This window comes from Paramisgurnus dabryanus, chromosome 2 (genome assembly GCF_030506205.2).
Source record: "Paramisgurnus dabryanus chromosome 2, PD_genome_1.1, whole genome shotgun sequence".
Classification (NCBI taxonomy): Eukaryota; Metazoa; Chordata; class Actinopteri; order Cypriniformes; family Cobitidae; genus Paramisgurnus; species Paramisgurnus dabryanus.
The window spans coordinates 50,127,166-50,145,769 of NC_133338.1; the positions used below are offsets into that span (position 1 = coordinate 50,127,166).

At 36.5% G+C, this 18,604-nt stretch overlaps 1 protein-coding gene across 1 annotated transcript in view; it reads left to right on the forward strand.

The window, feature by feature from the left end:
* The window catches only part of pkd1l2a (polycystic kidney disease 1 like 2a), a 42,190-nt gene that overhangs the window by 20,708 nt on the left and 2,878 nt on the right, over positions 1–18,604 (forward strand). Inside the window, exons 15-34 of the mRNA XM_065261410.2 lie at positions 1,104–1,224; positions 2,844–2,975; positions 3,068–3,293; positions 3,368–3,558; positions 3,630–3,860; positions 4,035–4,136; positions 4,227–4,405; positions 7,569–7,715; positions 7,788–7,987; positions 8,163–8,407; positions 8,493–8,706; positions 11,336–11,787; positions 11,868–11,964; positions 12,152–12,292; positions 12,366–12,551; positions 12,637–12,967; positions 14,548–14,681; positions 14,763–14,890; positions 14,975–15,135; positions 16,796–17,006. Coding sequence (XP_065117482.1) covers positions 1,104–1,224; positions 2,844–2,975; positions 3,068–3,293; positions 3,368–3,558; positions 3,630–3,860; positions 4,035–4,136; positions 4,227–4,405; positions 7,569–7,715; positions 7,788–7,987; positions 8,163–8,407; positions 8,493–8,706; positions 11,336–11,787; positions 11,868–11,964; positions 12,152–12,292; positions 12,366–12,551; positions 12,637–12,967; positions 14,548–14,681; positions 14,763–14,890; positions 14,975–15,135; positions 16,796–17,006 — 3,829 coding nt within the window. The remainder of the gene's footprint in view (positions 1–1,103; positions 1,225–2,843; positions 2,976–3,067; positions 3,294–3,367; positions 3,559–3,629; positions 3,861–4,034; positions 4,137–4,226; positions 4,406–7,568; positions 7,716–7,787; positions 7,988–8,162; positions 8,408–8,492; positions 8,707–11,335; positions 11,788–11,867; positions 11,965–12,151; positions 12,293–12,365; positions 12,552–12,636; positions 12,968–14,547; positions 14,682–14,762; positions 14,891–14,974; positions 15,136–16,795; positions 17,007–18,604) is intronic.

An 18,604-nucleotide genomic window follows, 5' to 3' on the forward strand; every position in this document is an offset into this window, starting at 1 on the left:
TACATTTTAAGAGGTCATTAACTCATTCCCCGCCAGCCTTTTTTAAAAAGTTGTCAGCCAGCATTTTTTGTGCGTTTGACAAAAGTTTCACACAATGCCTTGCAGGAAAGTTTCCTTCTAAAAATATACTACTCAACATTTGAAGTGGATCAAAAATGTTCATCAAAGTTGTCCTAAGACAAGAACGGGTATTGGGTAGCGGTTTTAGACAACTTTTCAGAAAGGTTTTGATCCACTTCAAATGTTGACTAGTGTATATAAACATACAAATTTATCAAATGAAAGAACAGACCCTCTGCTTTCAAACTAGCAATAAACAAAGAAACAAAACGGGGGGAAAAAACGTTTCATCCTATCTATATTTTTTCTATTAACTCTTAAATACGTTTTCTTTTTAGCAAAAAACTGAAATAATTGCTTTTTTGTGAAGGAATTTTGTTTGCGATCAAATTCAGAACTATGATCAAAAATTACTAAAAAAAATTTTGCTTCAGTTTTTTATAAATTGGGCCATCTGGTGGATAATCGCGGTATTAGAGATAAACATAAAACCTTATCAGGAACACGGTTTTTCATGCAAATATTTTCTCTTAATTGACAAAATAACTCGTCAATGGCATGGAAAGACTTAAAGTCTGTGTAAAGTCATTTCAGAGAATTGTTTCTAAACACATTATAGAAATGTACTGTGAAACACATTGCAAAGACTGTGAACTATGAAGCGTTGAATTGTGGAGCCATTTTTCCACATTTGGGTTCAGGAATATTTGGACAGGGATGAAACGGTGGCTCGATGATGCACTGGAGCCACCGAGCATGGCCCCGCCCCTAACACAACCGCGAGCATCCATTTAGCTTGTAGCGGTATTTGAAAGTTGAGAGACAGCAGCTTTTCCGTGAGTGGGTGTGGTTTCAGGGCAGACACACCCCCATTATTTGAGAGCAGAGATATTCTTATTTTATTTACTTTCCATTTTTTATCATTCAAATTTGGCTAGTTTGTAATGTGTCACAAACTGAGAAGACATTTAATATCGGACTTTAAACGGACTTGCTGTCTTACTGTTGTGAAAACTAAAACTCTTTCTGTTGTGTTCTTTCAGAATGTCAATGGATGGACTTCAGAAACAATCCTTTAACATTGAAGAAAGTAGCTCGGCCAGTTTCATGCTTCCATCTCTGGGTGCTAATCTCCTGTCTGAAGAAGAACCAGTAGATGTTCGGGTCAGTTGATACCTTTATTACTGTTTTAAAGGAGCTGTACTATATGTAGGTTTTTTGACTGTACTAAATAACAAAATACTCTAATAATTTCTTAGAGATTTCGGAAACATGCTAAATTCATGTATGTGTCTCTTAAAAAACAATTCTGTGGCCACTTATTCCAAAAATTTCCGTGTCGGAAATACACAAAATAGTGTAAATTCACAGCTCGGTTTCCAGTTATCACGGTTGCTTAAATGAGATCACAATGGCCCACAAATGCGTCATCCAGTGGACGCAACCTTCAAAATGAGCCACAGATTGGCCACAAAAAACATTGCAAATGTAAAACTGAGCAGATAAACGTATGCTTTCCATTGTCAGTTGCGCTCCTGTATGTGTGAAAAAGCTCTTGTTAGCTTTATTATGGATTTGGATAGTTCCCCATTTTTAAAGCTCCAAAAGCTTATCTGTCCATTAACTCTTTTCCTGCCATTGACGAGTTATTTTGTCAATTAAGAAAAAACATTTCCTTGCCAATAACCCTTTCCTGACGAGTTTTTATAGTAATCTGTAACTCCGCTATTATCCACTTGACCCAATTTATCTTAACCAATTTAAAAAAAAACTGATGCAAAAACGAATTTAATTAATTTAAAACTCCGTGTATGGTTTAATAATCGTTCTGAATCTGATCTCTATCAAAAGTCCTTTACAAAATGCAATTATTTTAGCTTTTTGCTCAAAATTTGTTATTTTTGTAGAAACCTACCCATATTTAAGAGGTTATTAAAAGAGAATAAATGAAGATAGGATGAAACTTTTTCCCGTTTTGTTTGTTTGAAAGCAGAGGGTCTGTTATTTCATTTGATATATTTGTATGTTTACATATTTATAGAAGAAAATTTTGCAAGGCATTTTGTGAAACTTCGGAAAATCACAAAAAAAAGTCTGGCGGGGAATGAGTTAAAAACCTAATCCATACAGTCAATAAATGTCTTTCGAGGTGAAGCGATGGTTTTTGTAAGAAAACGTTTACATTTCAGACTTCATAAACTACCCAGGTGAAAAAGTAGTACACTTCCATAGTGTACTTAAAGGAATATTCCATTTTCTTAAAAGAAAAATCCAGATAATTTACTCACCACCATGTCATCCAAAATGTTGATGTCTTTCTTTGTTCAGTCGAGAAGATATTATGTTTTTTGAGGAAAACATTTAATGAACTTTAATAGAGCCCAACATTTAATACTTAAATCAACACTTAACAGTTTTTTTCAACGGAGTTTCAAAGGACTATAAACGATCCCAAACGAGGCATAAGGGTCTTATCTAGCAAAACGATTGACATTTTTGACAATAAAAATAACAAATATTTGTTATTTTTTTTGTCAAAAATGACAATCGTTTTGTTATTTTTCTTGTCAAAAATGACAATCGTTTTGCTAGATAAGACCCTTATGCCTTGTTTGGGATCGTTTATAGTCCTTTGAAACTCCGTTGAAAAAAACTCATGTTTACGAGGAACTGACCGCCCACCCAACATTACAAAAACCAATCACTTCACCTCGAATGACCTTCTCTTTTCTGTTTTGTATCTATTTTATATATGTTGTCTTTTAACCTTACACCTGTTACAGATGACAAGTTACAAGATCAACCCATTCTCCTGGTGTGAAAGCGAGCAGATCAGTGGTTCAGTTGGGTCTCTGTCTCTTACTAAGAAAAACGGCTCTCTCATTCCAGTGACAAACCTCACTGAAGAGATCGAGGTATCAGAGTTTATACACAATCCTGTAATCATACATTCATCCATATTACGATTGTTAGGTCCAGTAAGCATTTTTGCATCTTCTATTTTTAGATTCTCTTACCAAGAACAGAGACGGAGAATGTTAACCAAACTCTTCTGGATCTGGGAAACTACAGCACTGTGATCATTAATGTCACCACCCCGAATATATCTTTAGTTTTAAAGTTCAACCCCTCAGAGGAAACATCTCTGCACCTGCTCCTGGGTTTTCAGGACTACCCTAATGATACAAATTACGTTGCTCATATCCAGCTGCCTCGAGAGGGGAAATCTGAAGGTTATAGAGAAATACAAATAAAGTCAATTTGAAAGGCGAGTATGAAGTATTTATCTTTTATTTGTGTGTTACAGAGGAGAGGTACACATGGGTGCTTAACCCTATGGAGATACCAATCGAAGTGGGTGTTTACTATCTACTAGTGAGGCCGGTTGTAGATGCGGGTGTGAATGCAACAAACGCTACAGTTTTCGTCACGACCATCGCCGCTCAGTGTTTGTACTGGGACGAAATGAAAGTCAACTGGAGTGGTGATGGCTGTAGGGTAAGAACAATTAGGGGGCCATTTTGGTGACCGTTCCCGATCTCATTTTTAATGCATTACTTTTGTTTCAGGTGGGTCCTCGCACTTCAGCGCTGTTTACTCAATGCCTGTGTACCCATCTGACATTTTTTGGAAGCTCGTTTTTCGTCATGCCCAACGTGGTTGATGTGTCCCGCACGGCTGAACTCTTTGCCACCTTTGTGAACAACCCGGTGGTGGTGTGCTTTGTCGGTGCCATCGTTCTGGTGTACCTGGTGGCCGTGGTGTGGGCACGGAGAAAGGATATTGAGGATGCAGTGAAGGTTTTGCTTTAAGAAACTTACATTTTTATCAACTGTATTTCATGTCACATGCAAACATGGCATTATACAGTATTGTGCAAAAGTCTTAGTCCGGCATGCCACAGTTAGATTTGTTGTTTTTGCAGTTGTGTAATGACTATATATAATTATTTCTTAACTCGATCTGACCAACAGGTAAAGATCACAGTACTCGAGGACAATGATCCTTTGGCTGAATATCGTTACTTGTTAAGCATCAACACAGGACATCGCCGTGGGGCATCCACATCTTCTCAGGTTCATTTCATCCAGCTATAGCTTCAGCATTTCTACAGTACAAATGTTTTTATGTTGTTTAAAGTCAATTTGGTTATAACATTGCTCCAGGTGACAGTGATTCTGCAGGGCACAGAAGGTGAAAGTGAACCTCATCATCTGACCGACCCTGATAAGCCAGTGTTTGAAAGAGGAGGACTGGATATGTTCCTGTTGACCACACCTTATTCACTGGGAGAGATACAGAGCATCAGACTGTGGCATGACAACTCTGGAGATTATCCTGCTTGGTAAAATGAATCAGAAATCTTTCCTTAAATTATGCATGACATCAAAATAGACCCTTTTTACTTTGTTGATGCACATTATTAGTTTTATGGGAATGGATGTATGTATGGATGTATGGAAACCTATAGATGTATGGATACATGGATGGATGGGTGAATAAAGGAATACCTATAGATAAATCGATGAATGGATAAAAATCGATGAATGGATAAATGAATGAATACCTAAAGATAGATAGATGAATGGATGGATGTTTACCTATAGATTGGTGAATTGATGAGAACATATAGATGGATGGTTGGATAAATGAATGAATACCTATAGATAGATAGATGAATGGATGGATGTTTACCTATAGATAGGTGAATGAATGGAAACCTATAGATGGACGGATGGATGGATTGATGAATAATTACCTATAGATAGATGAATAGATGGAAACCTATAGATGGATTAATGGATGGATGAATACCTATAGATAGAAAGATGAATTAATAAATGAATTAATGCCTATAGAAAAGGAAACCTTTTGATGCATGGATGGATGAATGAATGAATACCTAAAGGTAGATAGATAAATGTGTGGAAACCTATGGATAGATGGATGACTGAATGAATGAATACCTATAGATAGATAGATGAATGGATGGAAACCTAAAGATGGATGGATGGAAACCTATAAATGGATGAATGAATGAATACCTATAGATAGATAGATTAATGGATGGAAACCTAAAGATGGATGGATGGAAACCTATAAATGGATGAATGAATGAATACCTATAGATAGATATATGAATGGATGAAAACCTATGGATGGATGGATGGATAAATGAATGAATACCTATAGATAGATAGATGAATGGATGGGTGGATGTTTACCTATAGATAGGTGAATGAATGGAAACCTATAGATTGACAGATGGATGGATTGATGAATAATTACCTATAGATAGATGAACGGATGGAAACCTATAGATGGATTAATGGATGGATGAATACCAATAGATAGAAAGATGAATGAATGAATGAATGAATGCCTATAGAAAAGGAAACCTATTGATGCATGGATGGATGAATGAATGAATACCTAAAGGTAGATAGATAAATGTGTGGAAACCTATGGATAGATGGATGACTGAATGAATGAATGAATGAATACCTATAGATAGATAGATGAATGGATGGATGTTTACCTATAGACAGGTGAATGAATGGAAACCTATAGATGGATGGGTGGATGAATAATTATCTATAGATAGATGAATGGATGGAAACCTATAGATGGATTAATGGATGGATTAATACCAATAGATAGAAAGATGAATGAATTAATGCCTATAGAAAAGGAAACCTATTGATGCATGGAGGGATGAATGAATGAATACCTAAAGGTAAATAGATAAATGTTTGGAAACCTATGGATAGATGGATGACTGAATGAATACCTATAGATAGATAGATGAATGGATGAAACCCTAAAGATGGATGGATGGATGGATGGAAACCTGTAAATGGATGGATGAATGAATACCTATAGATAGATATATGAATGGATGAAAACCTATGGATGGATGGATGGAAACCTACAAATGGATGGATGAATGAATACCTTTAGATAGATATATGAATGGATGGAAACATATGGATGGATGGAAGAATGGATGACTGAATAATTGAATGAATATCTATAGATAGATGGATGGAAAGCAATGGATAGATGAGTGAATGAATCAATGATTACCTATAGATAGGTAAATGGATGGAAACTGATGGATGGATGGATGGATGGATGAATATCTAGATAGATAGATAGATGAATGAATGGATGTAAACCTATAGATAGATGGATGGATGAATGAATGATTACCTATAGATATATAAATGGATGGAAACCTATATATGGATGGATGGATGGATGAATACCTATATATGGATGGATGGATGGATGGATGGATGAATGAATGGATGAATTAATAAATGAATGATTACCTATAGATATATACATGGATGGAAACCTATAGATGGATGGATGAATACCTATATACATATAGATGAATGGATGGAAACCTATGGATGGATGGATGATTATCTATATATAGATATATAAATGGATGGAAACCTATGGATGGATGGATGACTGAATAATTGAATGAATATCTATAGATAGATGGATAGCAATGGATAGATGAGTGAATGAATGAATGATTACCTATAGATAGGTAAATGTATGGAAACCGATGGATGGATGGATGAATATCTAGATAGATGAATGGATGGATGACTGAATGAATGAATGATGAATTAATAAATGAATGATTACCTATAGATATATACATGGATGGAAACCTATAGATGGATGGATGGATGAATACCTATATACATATAGATGAATGGATGGAAACCTATGGATGGATGGATGATTATCTATATATAGATGGATGGATGAATGATTATCTATATATAGATATATAAATGGATGGAAACCCATAGATGGATTGATGGATGAATACCTATATATAGATAGATGAATGGATGGACACCAATAGATGGATGAATGAATGAATGAATGAATGAATGAATACCTATAGATAGATAGACAGACAAATAAATAGATGTACATACAGACAGTAAGACCGACAGATAGAAAGACAGACAGGCAAACTGATAGATAGACAGAAAGGTAGACATACAGGTAGACAGGCAGATAGACAGACAAATAGACAGGCAGACAAACAGATAGATAGACAAACAGTTAGTTAGTCAGACAGGAAAACATACAGATAGACAGGGAGACAAACAGACAGAAAATCAGACAGACAGTTAATCAGACAGACAGATAGACGGACAGACAGATTGGTAGGAAGACAAACAGACAGGCAGACCGACAGGTAGATAGATAAACAAACAGATAGTTAGTGTAACAGACAAACATATAATCAGACAGACAGATAGAAGGACAGACAGATTGTTAGACAGACAGACATGCAAACAGATAGACAGACAAATACATAAACAAACAGATAGTCAGTCAGACAGACAGACAGACAGATAGACGGAGAGACAGGCAGACAGTTTGGTAGACGGACAGACAGGTTGGCAGACAGACAGACAGATAGATAGAGGCTTGTGTATTTTGACTCATGTTTGGTGTTATTGTCACAGGTATATTAATAATGTGATGATGCAAGATTTGGAGACTGGGCAGAAGTGGCACTTTCTGTGCAGCTCCTGGTTGGCCATTGACATGGGAGAATGCACACTTGATAAAGTGTTTCCTGTAGCAACAGAGATGGACTTGAAAAGATTCAGGTATGTTACTGTAAAGGAAATTATCCTGGACATTTCTTTAAAACATGGTAACAATGAAATACTTCATTTCAGTAATCTGTTCTTCATGAAGACCGCTAAAGATTTCCGTGACGGTCACATCTGGTTCTCCGTGATCAGTCGTCCTCCGAGGAGTAACTTCACCAGAGTCCAGCGCGTCTCCTGCTGTTTCTCACTGCTCCTCTGTACCATGTTGACCAGTATTATGTTTTGGGGTATCCCAACAGACCCCGCGGAGCAGACCATGGATCTGGGTATGACAAATCATGCTCTTAGCAAAAATGTCAATAATAAAACAAAACATCTTTCCAAAAAAGAAAGAATCATCATCGATTGTGCTTCCCTGAACTCATGTCATTGGTTGAGCAATTGTTGTTACATTCGACCCAAACCTCTACTGTGATTTTATATCTTTGTTTTCGGCTGCAGGTCACATTGAGTTCACTTGGCAGCAGGTCATGATTGGCATTCAAAGTTCGATCATCATGTTTCCCATCAACCTCCTCATCGTGAGCATCTTCAGAAACGCTCGCCCAAGAGAACGAACGGCTTCTTCCAAACAACAGTCAAAGATAGATCTAGTAAAGCAGGGTAAAACCGGACGTGTGTCTCCCAATCAGCCACCCTCTCCAGATAATAATCACCGGGAGATCACACCTGACACTGTTATAAAAGCAAGTTTGATTCCAGAAAGCTCCCTCTTTTGATTTATCTTAATAGTTGAAGCATTTATGTGAGACTTTAATTCTTCTTCTTCAGGACATTAAACGTATAGCACAGTCCCTCTATAAGGTCATGAGAAGACCTGTTCCTCGGATAGAGGCGGACCCTGGCAAGACAGATATTAACACTTTACTGTCATTGGTAGAAGAGGTCATATGTCAACACAATCGAGTTGGTAATGAGTTTTACACAGATTCTTCCAAAAAGGAGCAAAATCTTTCAGTTTCCCTGAGGTGTGTAAATCTGCAAGGTGAGTTCATGAGCTGTCAACAAAAATAATACTAAATCTACCTGTATCTACCTGTCTTTATGTCTGCTTATCTGTTTGTCTGTCTGTCTGTCTGACTGACTCACTGTTTGTTTATCTATCTGTCTGTTTGCCTTTCTTTCTGTCTGTCTGTTTGTCTATGTATGTATTTGTCTGTCTGTCTGCTTGTCTATCTGTTTGCATGTCTGTCTGTTGTCTGTTTGTCTCCCAATCTGTTTGTCTATCTATCTATCTATCTATCTATCTATCTATCTATCTATCTATCTATCTATCTATCTATCTATCTATCTATCTATCTATCTATCTATCTATCTATCTATCTATCTATCTATCTATCTATCTGTCTGTCTGCCTGCCTGTCTGTCTGCCTTTTTCTCTGTTTGTCTATGTATGTATCTGTCTGTCTGTCTGTCTATCTGTATGTTTGCCTGTCTGACTGTTTGTCTGTCTATCTGATTTTCTGTCTGTCTATTTGTCTATCTGTATGTCTGCCTTTCTGTCTATCAGTTTGCCTGTCTGTCTATCCAGCTGAAAAAACCAGCATGGACCAGCATGGGAATTATGCTGATCTATGCTGGTTTAGCTGGTGGTCACCAGCATACCAGCACCAAAACACAACACATGCTGTGTCTTGCTGGTATGACCAGCATGGGATGCTAGTGCTAGTGCTGGTTTGGTGCTGGTTTAGCTGGTGCTAATGCTGGTGCTGATGCTGGTTTGGTGCTGGTTTAGCTGGTGTTCACTAGCAAACCAGCACCAAAACACAACATATGCTGGTCTTGCTGGTATGCTGGTTTTTTCAGCAGGGTATTTGTTGGTCTTACTGTTTGTATGTCAATCTATTTGTTTGTCTATCTATCTATCTATCTGTCTGTCTGTCTGTCTGTCTGCCTATTTATCGATCTGTCTGCTTATCTGTTTGCCCATCTGTCTGTCTGACTGACTATCTATTTGTCTATCTATCAGTTTGTCTGCCTGTCTGTTTATCTATCTATCTTTGTTTGCCTGTCTGTCTGTTTGCATGTCTGCCTGACTATCAATTTGTCTTTCTGTCTGTTTATCTATCTATTGGTCTGCCTATCTGCCTGACTATCTGTTGTCTATTTATTTGTCTGCCTGTCTGCCTGCCTGTCTTTCTATCTGACTTATGTTTGTCTATCTATTTGTCTGTTTACCTATCTGTTTGCCTGTCTGTCTGTCTCACTATCTGTATGTCAATCTATCTGTCTGTCTGTCTGTCTGTCTGTCTGCCTGCCTGTCTGTCTATTTATTTATTTATTTAAATTAAGAATATTAAATCTGTTTCTCTACCAATCTGTCTACCTGTCTGTCTGATTATCTGTTTTTTGTCTGTCTGACTGACTATGTGTTTGTTTATCTATCTATCTGTCTGTCTGTTTGTCTTTCTAACTTTTTGTCTGTGTATCTGTCTGTCTGTCTGCCTGTCTATGTGTTTGCCTGTCTGTCTGTCTATCTGGATGTTTGCCTGTCTGACTAACTGTTTGTCTATCTATCTGTTTTTATGTCTGTCTATTTGTCTGCCTGCCTGTCTATCTGTATGCCTGCCTTTCTGTCTATCTATCAGTTTGCCTGCCTGTCTATCTATCCATCCATCCATCCATCTATCTATCTGTTCACCTGTCTGTCTGCCTATTTATCTATCTGTCCCATCTGTTTGCTCGTCTGTCTGTTTGCATGTCTTTCTGTTTATCTATCTGTTGGTCTGCCTATCTGTCTTTCTATTAATTTGTCTGCCTGCCTGCCTGTTTGTCTATCTATCAGTTTGCCTGTCTTTCTATCTGACTTGTCTATGTATCTGTCTGTCTACCTATCTGTTTGCCTGTCTGTCTATCTGTATGCCTGCCTTTCTGTCTATCTATCAGTTTGCCTGCCTGTCTATCTATCCATCCATCCATCTATCTATCTGTTCACCTGTCTGTCTGCCTATTTATCGATCTGTCCCATCTGTTTGCTCGTCTGTCTGTCTGACTGACTATCTGTTTGTCTATCTATCAGTTTTTCTACCTGTTTGTTTGCCTGTCTGTCTGTTTGCATGTCTTTCTGTTTATCTATCTGTTGGTCTGCCTATCTGTCTGTCTATTTATTTGTCTGCCTGCCTGTCTGTTTGTCTATCTATCAGTTTGCCTGTCTTTCTATCTTTCTTATGTTTGTCTATGTATCTGTCTGTCTAGCTATCTGTTTGTCTGTCTGTCTGTCTGTCTGTCTCACTATCTGTATGTTAATCTATCTATCTGTCTGTCTGCCTGTCTATGTATCTGTCGATCTGCCTATGTGTCTGACTCTCTGTATGTCTATTTATCTGTCTGCCCATCTGTCTGTCTGCCTGCCTGTCTATCTGTTTGCATGTCTGTCTGTCTATTTGCCTGTCTGTCTATCTGCCTGTCTGTTTGTCTATCTATCAGTTTGCTTGTCTGTCTATCTGACTATATGTTTATCTATATATATCTGTCTATCTGTATGCCTGTCTGTCTATCTGCCGGTCTCACTATATCTGTCTGTCTGTCTGTTTATGTACATTATTATATACCGTATACAGTATATAACACACTAATTAAAATATAAATAAAATCTTGTTTTGATCCTATCACAGAGAGCAGCTTTTGCGAGAGCCCAGAGCGAAGTGAAAAATCCAGCATTTACAGTCAATATCTCTACAAACAACTGCAAAACTTGGAGAGAGAATTGAGACTCCTCAGACCTTCGTCGTTCTCTAAGCCGGACAGCTACAGTCGTGCTGTATTACAGATTCAGGGCATGAGGAACCTTCTCGAACCCCACGTCTCCTCTTCTCTCATCGGTCAACACACTCGTTGCTCCAGTCCATCAGAGGGCAGCGCTGGAGACAACAAAAAGTGCTGTAAGAAAGGTTTACCCTGGTGGTTCGTGTTCGTGGGTTGGTTTCTCGTGCTCGCCACCAGCGCTGTTTCAGCATACTTCACTATGCTGTACGGTCTGACCTACGGGAAAGATCGGTCCATCAGCTGGCTCATCTCTATGGTGGTGTCTTTCTTTGAAAGCCTCTTTATCACGCAGCCTGTTAAAGTAAGAGCCAGACTGATCAAATAAAAGTATTCATGAAATTCACGTTGTATTTTATGATTACAAATATATGATTTCTGTAGGTACTTGGCTTTGCTGTCTTTTTTGCTTTGGTACTGAAAAGCGTTGATCAGGAAGAGTATGAAGACGGTCTCGTTGAAGGAGCTATGGCCAGCACAGGTGATCCCATAAAGCAAGATCTCTTAAATATCTCAATAATTTTATTAATGAGATTAAATAAAGAGCAAATGGAAATCTGTGAAAAGAAGACCCAGAAATCTCACAAATGTCTTTTTGTTAGTCTTTGAGTAAAAGTGTTATCAAAATGACAATAAATAGAAATGTAACAGGACATTTGTGTCTGCAGATGATCCTGATGCCGTCAGAATTGGCAGGAGAAACAGCACGTGTAGCTTCTATCAGCCTCCTCCACCCACCGACATTGAAAAGATGAGAAACAACATGATCAAAGAGCAGAAAGTCTTCGCTCTCATCAGAGAGATCCTCAGTAAGGACCACACATTCATCTCATTTCTTTAAATAAAAGATCCACTTGTGTTTATCGTTTCATCTCATTGCAGTTTATGTCGGGTTCCTGTGGATGCTCCTCTTGGTGGCATACAGTCAGCGAGATCCGAACGGGTACCATCTCACCCAACATATCCGGCATAGCTTCAGCAGTGGCATTTCAGAGAGCATGGAGCAAAAAGATATATTCAAATGGGCAAAAACATCTTTACTTAAAAACCTGTTTGGGCAATATCCAGGTATTCTTCATTTATCTCCAGGTCAAGGCTACTAATAACATGCTTTGTGTGCCGATAGATTTAAGTTTTTTTTTTGCTTTCTCAGGCTTTATAACAGATGGCAACTCGAAACTTGTCGGCAACGCTCGACTCCGTCAGGTCAGGGTGAGAAAAGACTCGTGTGAGATTGCTAAATCAATGCAGCACTCTGTCTCCGAATGCAATGGGCCGTACTCTTGGGACGCAGAGGACACGGGATCTTACGGTCCGGGTTGGATCCAGACGAATTACACGAATGACTCAAAGATGTATCTCACACCGTGGCAGTACCAAACTCAAGGCAAACTCAGATCAAATCCGGTTTGGGGCAGCGTGGCTCTTTATAAGGGTGGAGGATTCGTGGTGGACCTGGGTCCTGATTTGAAGAACGCAAGCAGGTAGTCTTTAACTCTTTCCCCGCCATTGACAAGTTATCTCGTCATTTACACTGCAAAAAATTCTTTTCAAGAAAAAAAATTCTTGTCTTGTCTTGTCTTCAGTAAAAATATCTAAAAATTCTTAAATTAAGATGCTTTTTCTTTATGAGCAAAATGACCCAAGAAAATAAGTCTAGTTTTTAGACCAAAAATATCAAATTTAAGTGATTTTGTGCATAAAACAAGCAAAAAAATCTGCCAATGGGGTAAGCAAAAAAATCTTGAACATTTTTCTTAAACACAAACTTCAAGAAAAATTCAAGAAAAAATTGCTTACCCCATTGGCAGATTTTTTTGGCTTGTTTTATGCACAAAATCACTTAAATTTTATATTTTTGGTCTAAAAACTAGACTTATTTTCTTAGGTCATTTTGCTTATCAAGAAAAAGCATCTTAATTTAAGAATTTTTTGATATTTCTATTGAAAACAAGACAAAAATACTAAGAATTTTTTTTCTTGAAAATCATTTTTTGCAGTGTATGTTTACACTACAAAAAAATGACTTTCTTACTTAGTATTTTTGTCTTGTTTTCAGTTAAAATATCAAAAACAAAAAATCTTAAATTAAGATGCATTTTCTTGATGAGCAAAATGACCTAAGAAAATAACTCTAGTTTTTAGACAAAAAATATCAAATTTAGGCAAAAAAAAATCTGCCAATGGAATAAGAAAAATTTTCTTGAATTAAGTGTTTATGAAAAAAGTAAACTTATTTCAAGAAAATTTTTCTTGTTCCATTGGCAGATTTTTTTTTGCTTGTTTTAAGCATTAATTTACTTAAATTTGATATTTTTTGTCTAAAAACTAGACTTATTTTCCTAGGTCATTTTGCTCATCAAGAAAATATATCTTAATTTAAGAATTTTTTGATATTTTTACTGAAAACAAGACAAAAATACTAAGTAAGAAAGTCATTTTTTGCAGTGTATATATTTTTACAAGAAAACTCTCCTGGAAGGCATTTTGTGAAACTTTTTTTTCAAAAAAAGGCTGGCGTTGAATGAGTTAAAGGGCCCATATTATTAATAAGGTGTTTGGACATAGATGTATATTGGAAGTGTGGGAACTCAACCATCCTGCAATGAAAAAAATCCAGCCACTTCATTTTTAATAGCCTACCCATTAAACCAAAGCAGTCTTATTAGACATCCTGTTTTGATTCTCTTGTTAATGTGATGTCACAAAAACAAAGCCCCGGCCATGGCCACTGACTCACTGCTTAATTTTACCCAAAAGCTTTTCTAAATATGTTTGTTAGCATGTTTTAGCACCAATGTGGCTAAAGATACTATTGTCCCAGACTGTATTTATAGGAATCAGACCTACTTTTACCCAAAAGCAGTAGCTCATTTGCATTTAAAGGTACACACACGTAAACAGTGCTTCTTTGCTCCCGCCCAAATAATAAATGATCTGGTGATTATTTTGTGCTGAAACGTCACAGACACATTCTGGGCACTACTGAGACTTATATTACATCTTGTAAAAATGGGCATAATATTGGCCATGTGTAACGTTTCTCTTCCGTCCTGTACTACAGACTTCTTCGGTATCTTTTTAACAACACTTGGCTAGATGTGTACACACGCGCCGTGTTTGTGGAGTTCACAGTGTACAACGCGAACGTAAACCTCTTCTGTATTGTGACTCTCATGATGGAAACCACAGGAGTGGGTGAGGCATCTTCTAAAAATGTTTTGCCATTTCTCATTTTTGCTTTTTAAGTTTAGCCATGGAAGTGTGTTGGTTTTGCAGGTTCGTTCCAGTATCGAAGTGAGGTACAGAGCGTCCATCTCTACCAGTCCACAGGTGGCTTTCATGTGTTTATTATGGCATCAGAGGCCATCTATTTCCTCTTCATCCTCTACTACATGTTTGTGCAGGTCAGCTCTGTCGTGAAACACTGAAATAATGACGTGTCATTTACGTAGGCTTTCTATGTCATAAGTTTTGTCTGGTTTTAACAGGGTAAAGTGTTGAAGCAGCAGAAATTGTCGTATTTCAGAAGCAAGTGGAATATTTTAGAGTCGGCCATTATTGTTTTAAGCTGGAGTGCGTTATCTGTGTTTGTCAAGAGGACCATGTTGGGCAACCGAGACATTGAGTTCTACCAAAATAACAAAGACTTGTGAGTAGAAGCTCCTCAATAACAGGCAGCATTTAAACTACTGCATAATACTATAGATGCATATACTGTTGCATTGTTTCAAACAGCTTTACATGAAAATATCAAAACACAGAAAATTATTGAATAGTATAGATTTAAGTGCATCAATGCTTTACAGAAGTAATCCACATGGCTACACAGGGTTAATAAAGGACTTCTGAGGGCAATCGATGCGATTTTGTAAGAAAAATGTCAATATTAAAACTTTAAAGGTGCTGTAGAATGTACACGGCAAAAAATTCTTAGTATTTTTGTCTTGTTTTCAGTAAAAATATCAAAAAATTCTTAAATGAAGATGCTTTTTTTTGATGAGCAAAATGACCCAAGAAAATAAGTCTAGTTTTTAGACCAAAAATATCAAATTCAAGTGATTTTGTGCATAAAACAAGCAAAAAAAATATGCCAATGAGGTAAGCTAATTTTTATTTAATTTTTCTTGAATTAAGTCTTTAAGAAAAATTTTCAAGATTTTTATTAAGTAAAAAAATACTTTCTTATTTAGTATTTTTGTCTTGTTTTCAGTAGAAATATCAAAAAATTCTTAAATTAAGATGCTTCTTTCTTGAAGAGCAAAACGACCCAAGAAAATAAGTCTAGGTTTTAGACCAAAAATATCAAATTCAAGTGATTTTGTGCATAAAACAAGCAAAAAAATCTGCCAATGAGGTAAGCTAATTTTTATTTAATTTTTCTTGAATTAAGTGTTTAAGAAAAATTTTCAAGATTTTTATTAAGTAAAAAAAAGACTTTCTTATTTAGTATTTTTGTCTTGTTTTCAGTAGATATATCAAAAAATTCTTAAATTAAGATGCTTCTTTCTTGACGAGCAAAAACGACCCAAGAAAATAAGTCTAGTTTTTAGACTAAAAATATCAAATTCAAGTGATTTTGTGCATAAAACAAGCAAAAAAATCTGCCAATGGGGTAAGCTAATTTTTATGTACTTTTTCTTGAACTTAGTGTTTAAGAAAAATTTTCAAGATTTTTATTAAGTAAAAAAAGACTTTTTTGTATTTTTGAAAAAAGTATTTTTGTCTTGTTTTCAGTAGAAATATCAAAAAATTCTTAAATAAAGATTTTTTATTGATGAGAAAAATTACCTAAGAAAATAAGTCTAGTTTTAGACAAAAATATAAAATGTAAGTTGTTTTGTGCAAAAAAAATATTTCTTGAATTTAGTGTTTAAGAAAATTTCTCAAGATTTTTTTCTTACCCCACTGGCAGATTTTTTTTGCGTGTTTTTGCACAAAATAACTTGAATGTGGTATTTTTGGTCTAAAAACTAGACTTATTTTCTTGGGTCGTTTTGCTCATCAAGATAAAGCATCTTAATTTAAGAATTTTTAGATATTTCTACTGAAAACAATACAAAAATACTAAGATTTTTTTTTCTTGTATATCATTTTTTGCAGTGTATAGACATGAATTTAAAATAGTACACATTAAACAGTACTTTCACGTTGTTAAATACAGTAAGAAACCGTTATCATCTTGTAAATTAAGTTGTTCACCGACTGTACATTTTACGTATCCAAAAAAATTAGGGGCGGCATTAAACCATCATCATACAGAATAAAAGCTGTTGCTGATCAAAGCTGGTGTTTTTCTTCATCTCCACCAGGTTTGCGAGTTTTTCGGAGACCGCTGTTGCAGATGCTGCGTTGGGTTATCTGATAGCCTTCTTAGTGCTGCTCGCAACCATCAAGCTGTGGCATCTTCTCAGACTCAACCCTAAACTTCACATGATCACCTCTACACTGCAGCGGGCATGGAGCGATATCTCCGGTTTCATTATCGTCATGACCATCATGTTTCTAGCCTATTCCATTGCTGTGAGTCCCGTGATTTTTCTCTTGATAAAGTTGGTACAGCGATTTAGTAAAAACTATAAGCACAGATATGAATGTGAACAGATCTTTCAAATAGTTCATTATTTATTATAATTAAGCTGGAGTCTGTAACTTTGTCCTCTCTATCGCCATCTCTGTTCAAAACATAAAATTGCAGATTACTTGCTGTTATTTTTTTTGTGGGTTCAAGTAAAAAATATTTGTTGTACTGTTGTAAATCGGGTCAAGCGCAGTAGACACAGACAGTAGCGGCATTTCCGTTACCCTTTAAATTGCGCAAATTGAAAATGCGAATTTAAAAAACACAGCAATTTCTCATAAACTCCAATATATCGCCAAAAAGTCAAATTTGACTTTTCAAATAAAAATTTGTCTAATGCTCTGGTAAAGTGGGTTTTCAGGCAATTCAATAAAGGAATATATAAACAAAACTACAATGGAAACAGTTTTTTCGCATTTACAGGTCACCTGACGTGCGTAAACGTCACTTGATCATTCTTTAAATATGGTATGTTTGGAACAATAAAACAATTGTGAAAAGCGCTCAGCCCAGTCTCACGAAATTTCGTTATATAGTCATGTATTTTTTTGATTCGTTTTTCGTGATATTATCACGAATTTCCGCTTTTTTTCGTGATTGTTTAACGAATTCCTGTTTTTGTGTGATTATCACGTATTGGTTACTCAACTGTTTTGTCCTATTTTCTTACCATTGTCGCTTCGGTTTAGGGTTAGATTTACATAAAATGACATCCCTACCCAAACCCAACTCTAAACCTAACGCCAGGCGACATATAAAAAAATTAATCAGAAAAAATAGTATAAACCAATGTATAAAGTGACATTCTAATGCAAGCACCAAATCTAACCCTAAACCGAAGCGACAATGGTTTAAAAATAGGAAAAAGCAGTTGAGTAACCAATACGTGATAATCACACAAAAACAGGAATTCTTTATACGGTCACGAAAAAACGCGGAAATACGTGATAATATCACGAAAAAAGAATAAAAAAGATATGTGACTATATCACAAAACTTTGTGAGACTGGGTAAAAACCGCTATATAAATATAATGTAATTGTATGGAGGACAAGACAGAAGAGGTGTGTTCAAAGTCATATGGTGTAACAAGAACCGACAAGCACATGACATCAAAAAAGACGCTATTCAGGAGTCGATTGCTCTGCATGCTTTTCAAAGTATTTTAATGTCATCCACATGTCGGTCTGCCGAGCACCATTTGAAGTCTAATGCTGAGTTTACACCAACCGCGTTCCGGGCGTCAAAATCGCGTCAAAATCGTGTCTACCGCGCGTGGTTTGCCACTTGAACAATTTGTATGCATTCGCGCATGTAGAGCAGAGTAGACGCGCGGAAAAAGCAAGCATTTGACGCGCATCAGAGGCAAACTCCGCTTCTTGTGGGAGGGGCAAGTGCTATGCAGTTGTCTGTTTGCAAAATGACTGATGTTGATTGTGCATTTATCGAGAGAGTTACCAGTTTGTATTTTGTAACCTTACTATAGGGGGAAAATAAAAAACGCGGGTCGATAAACGTCACGTGACTCAAAAGTGAAATG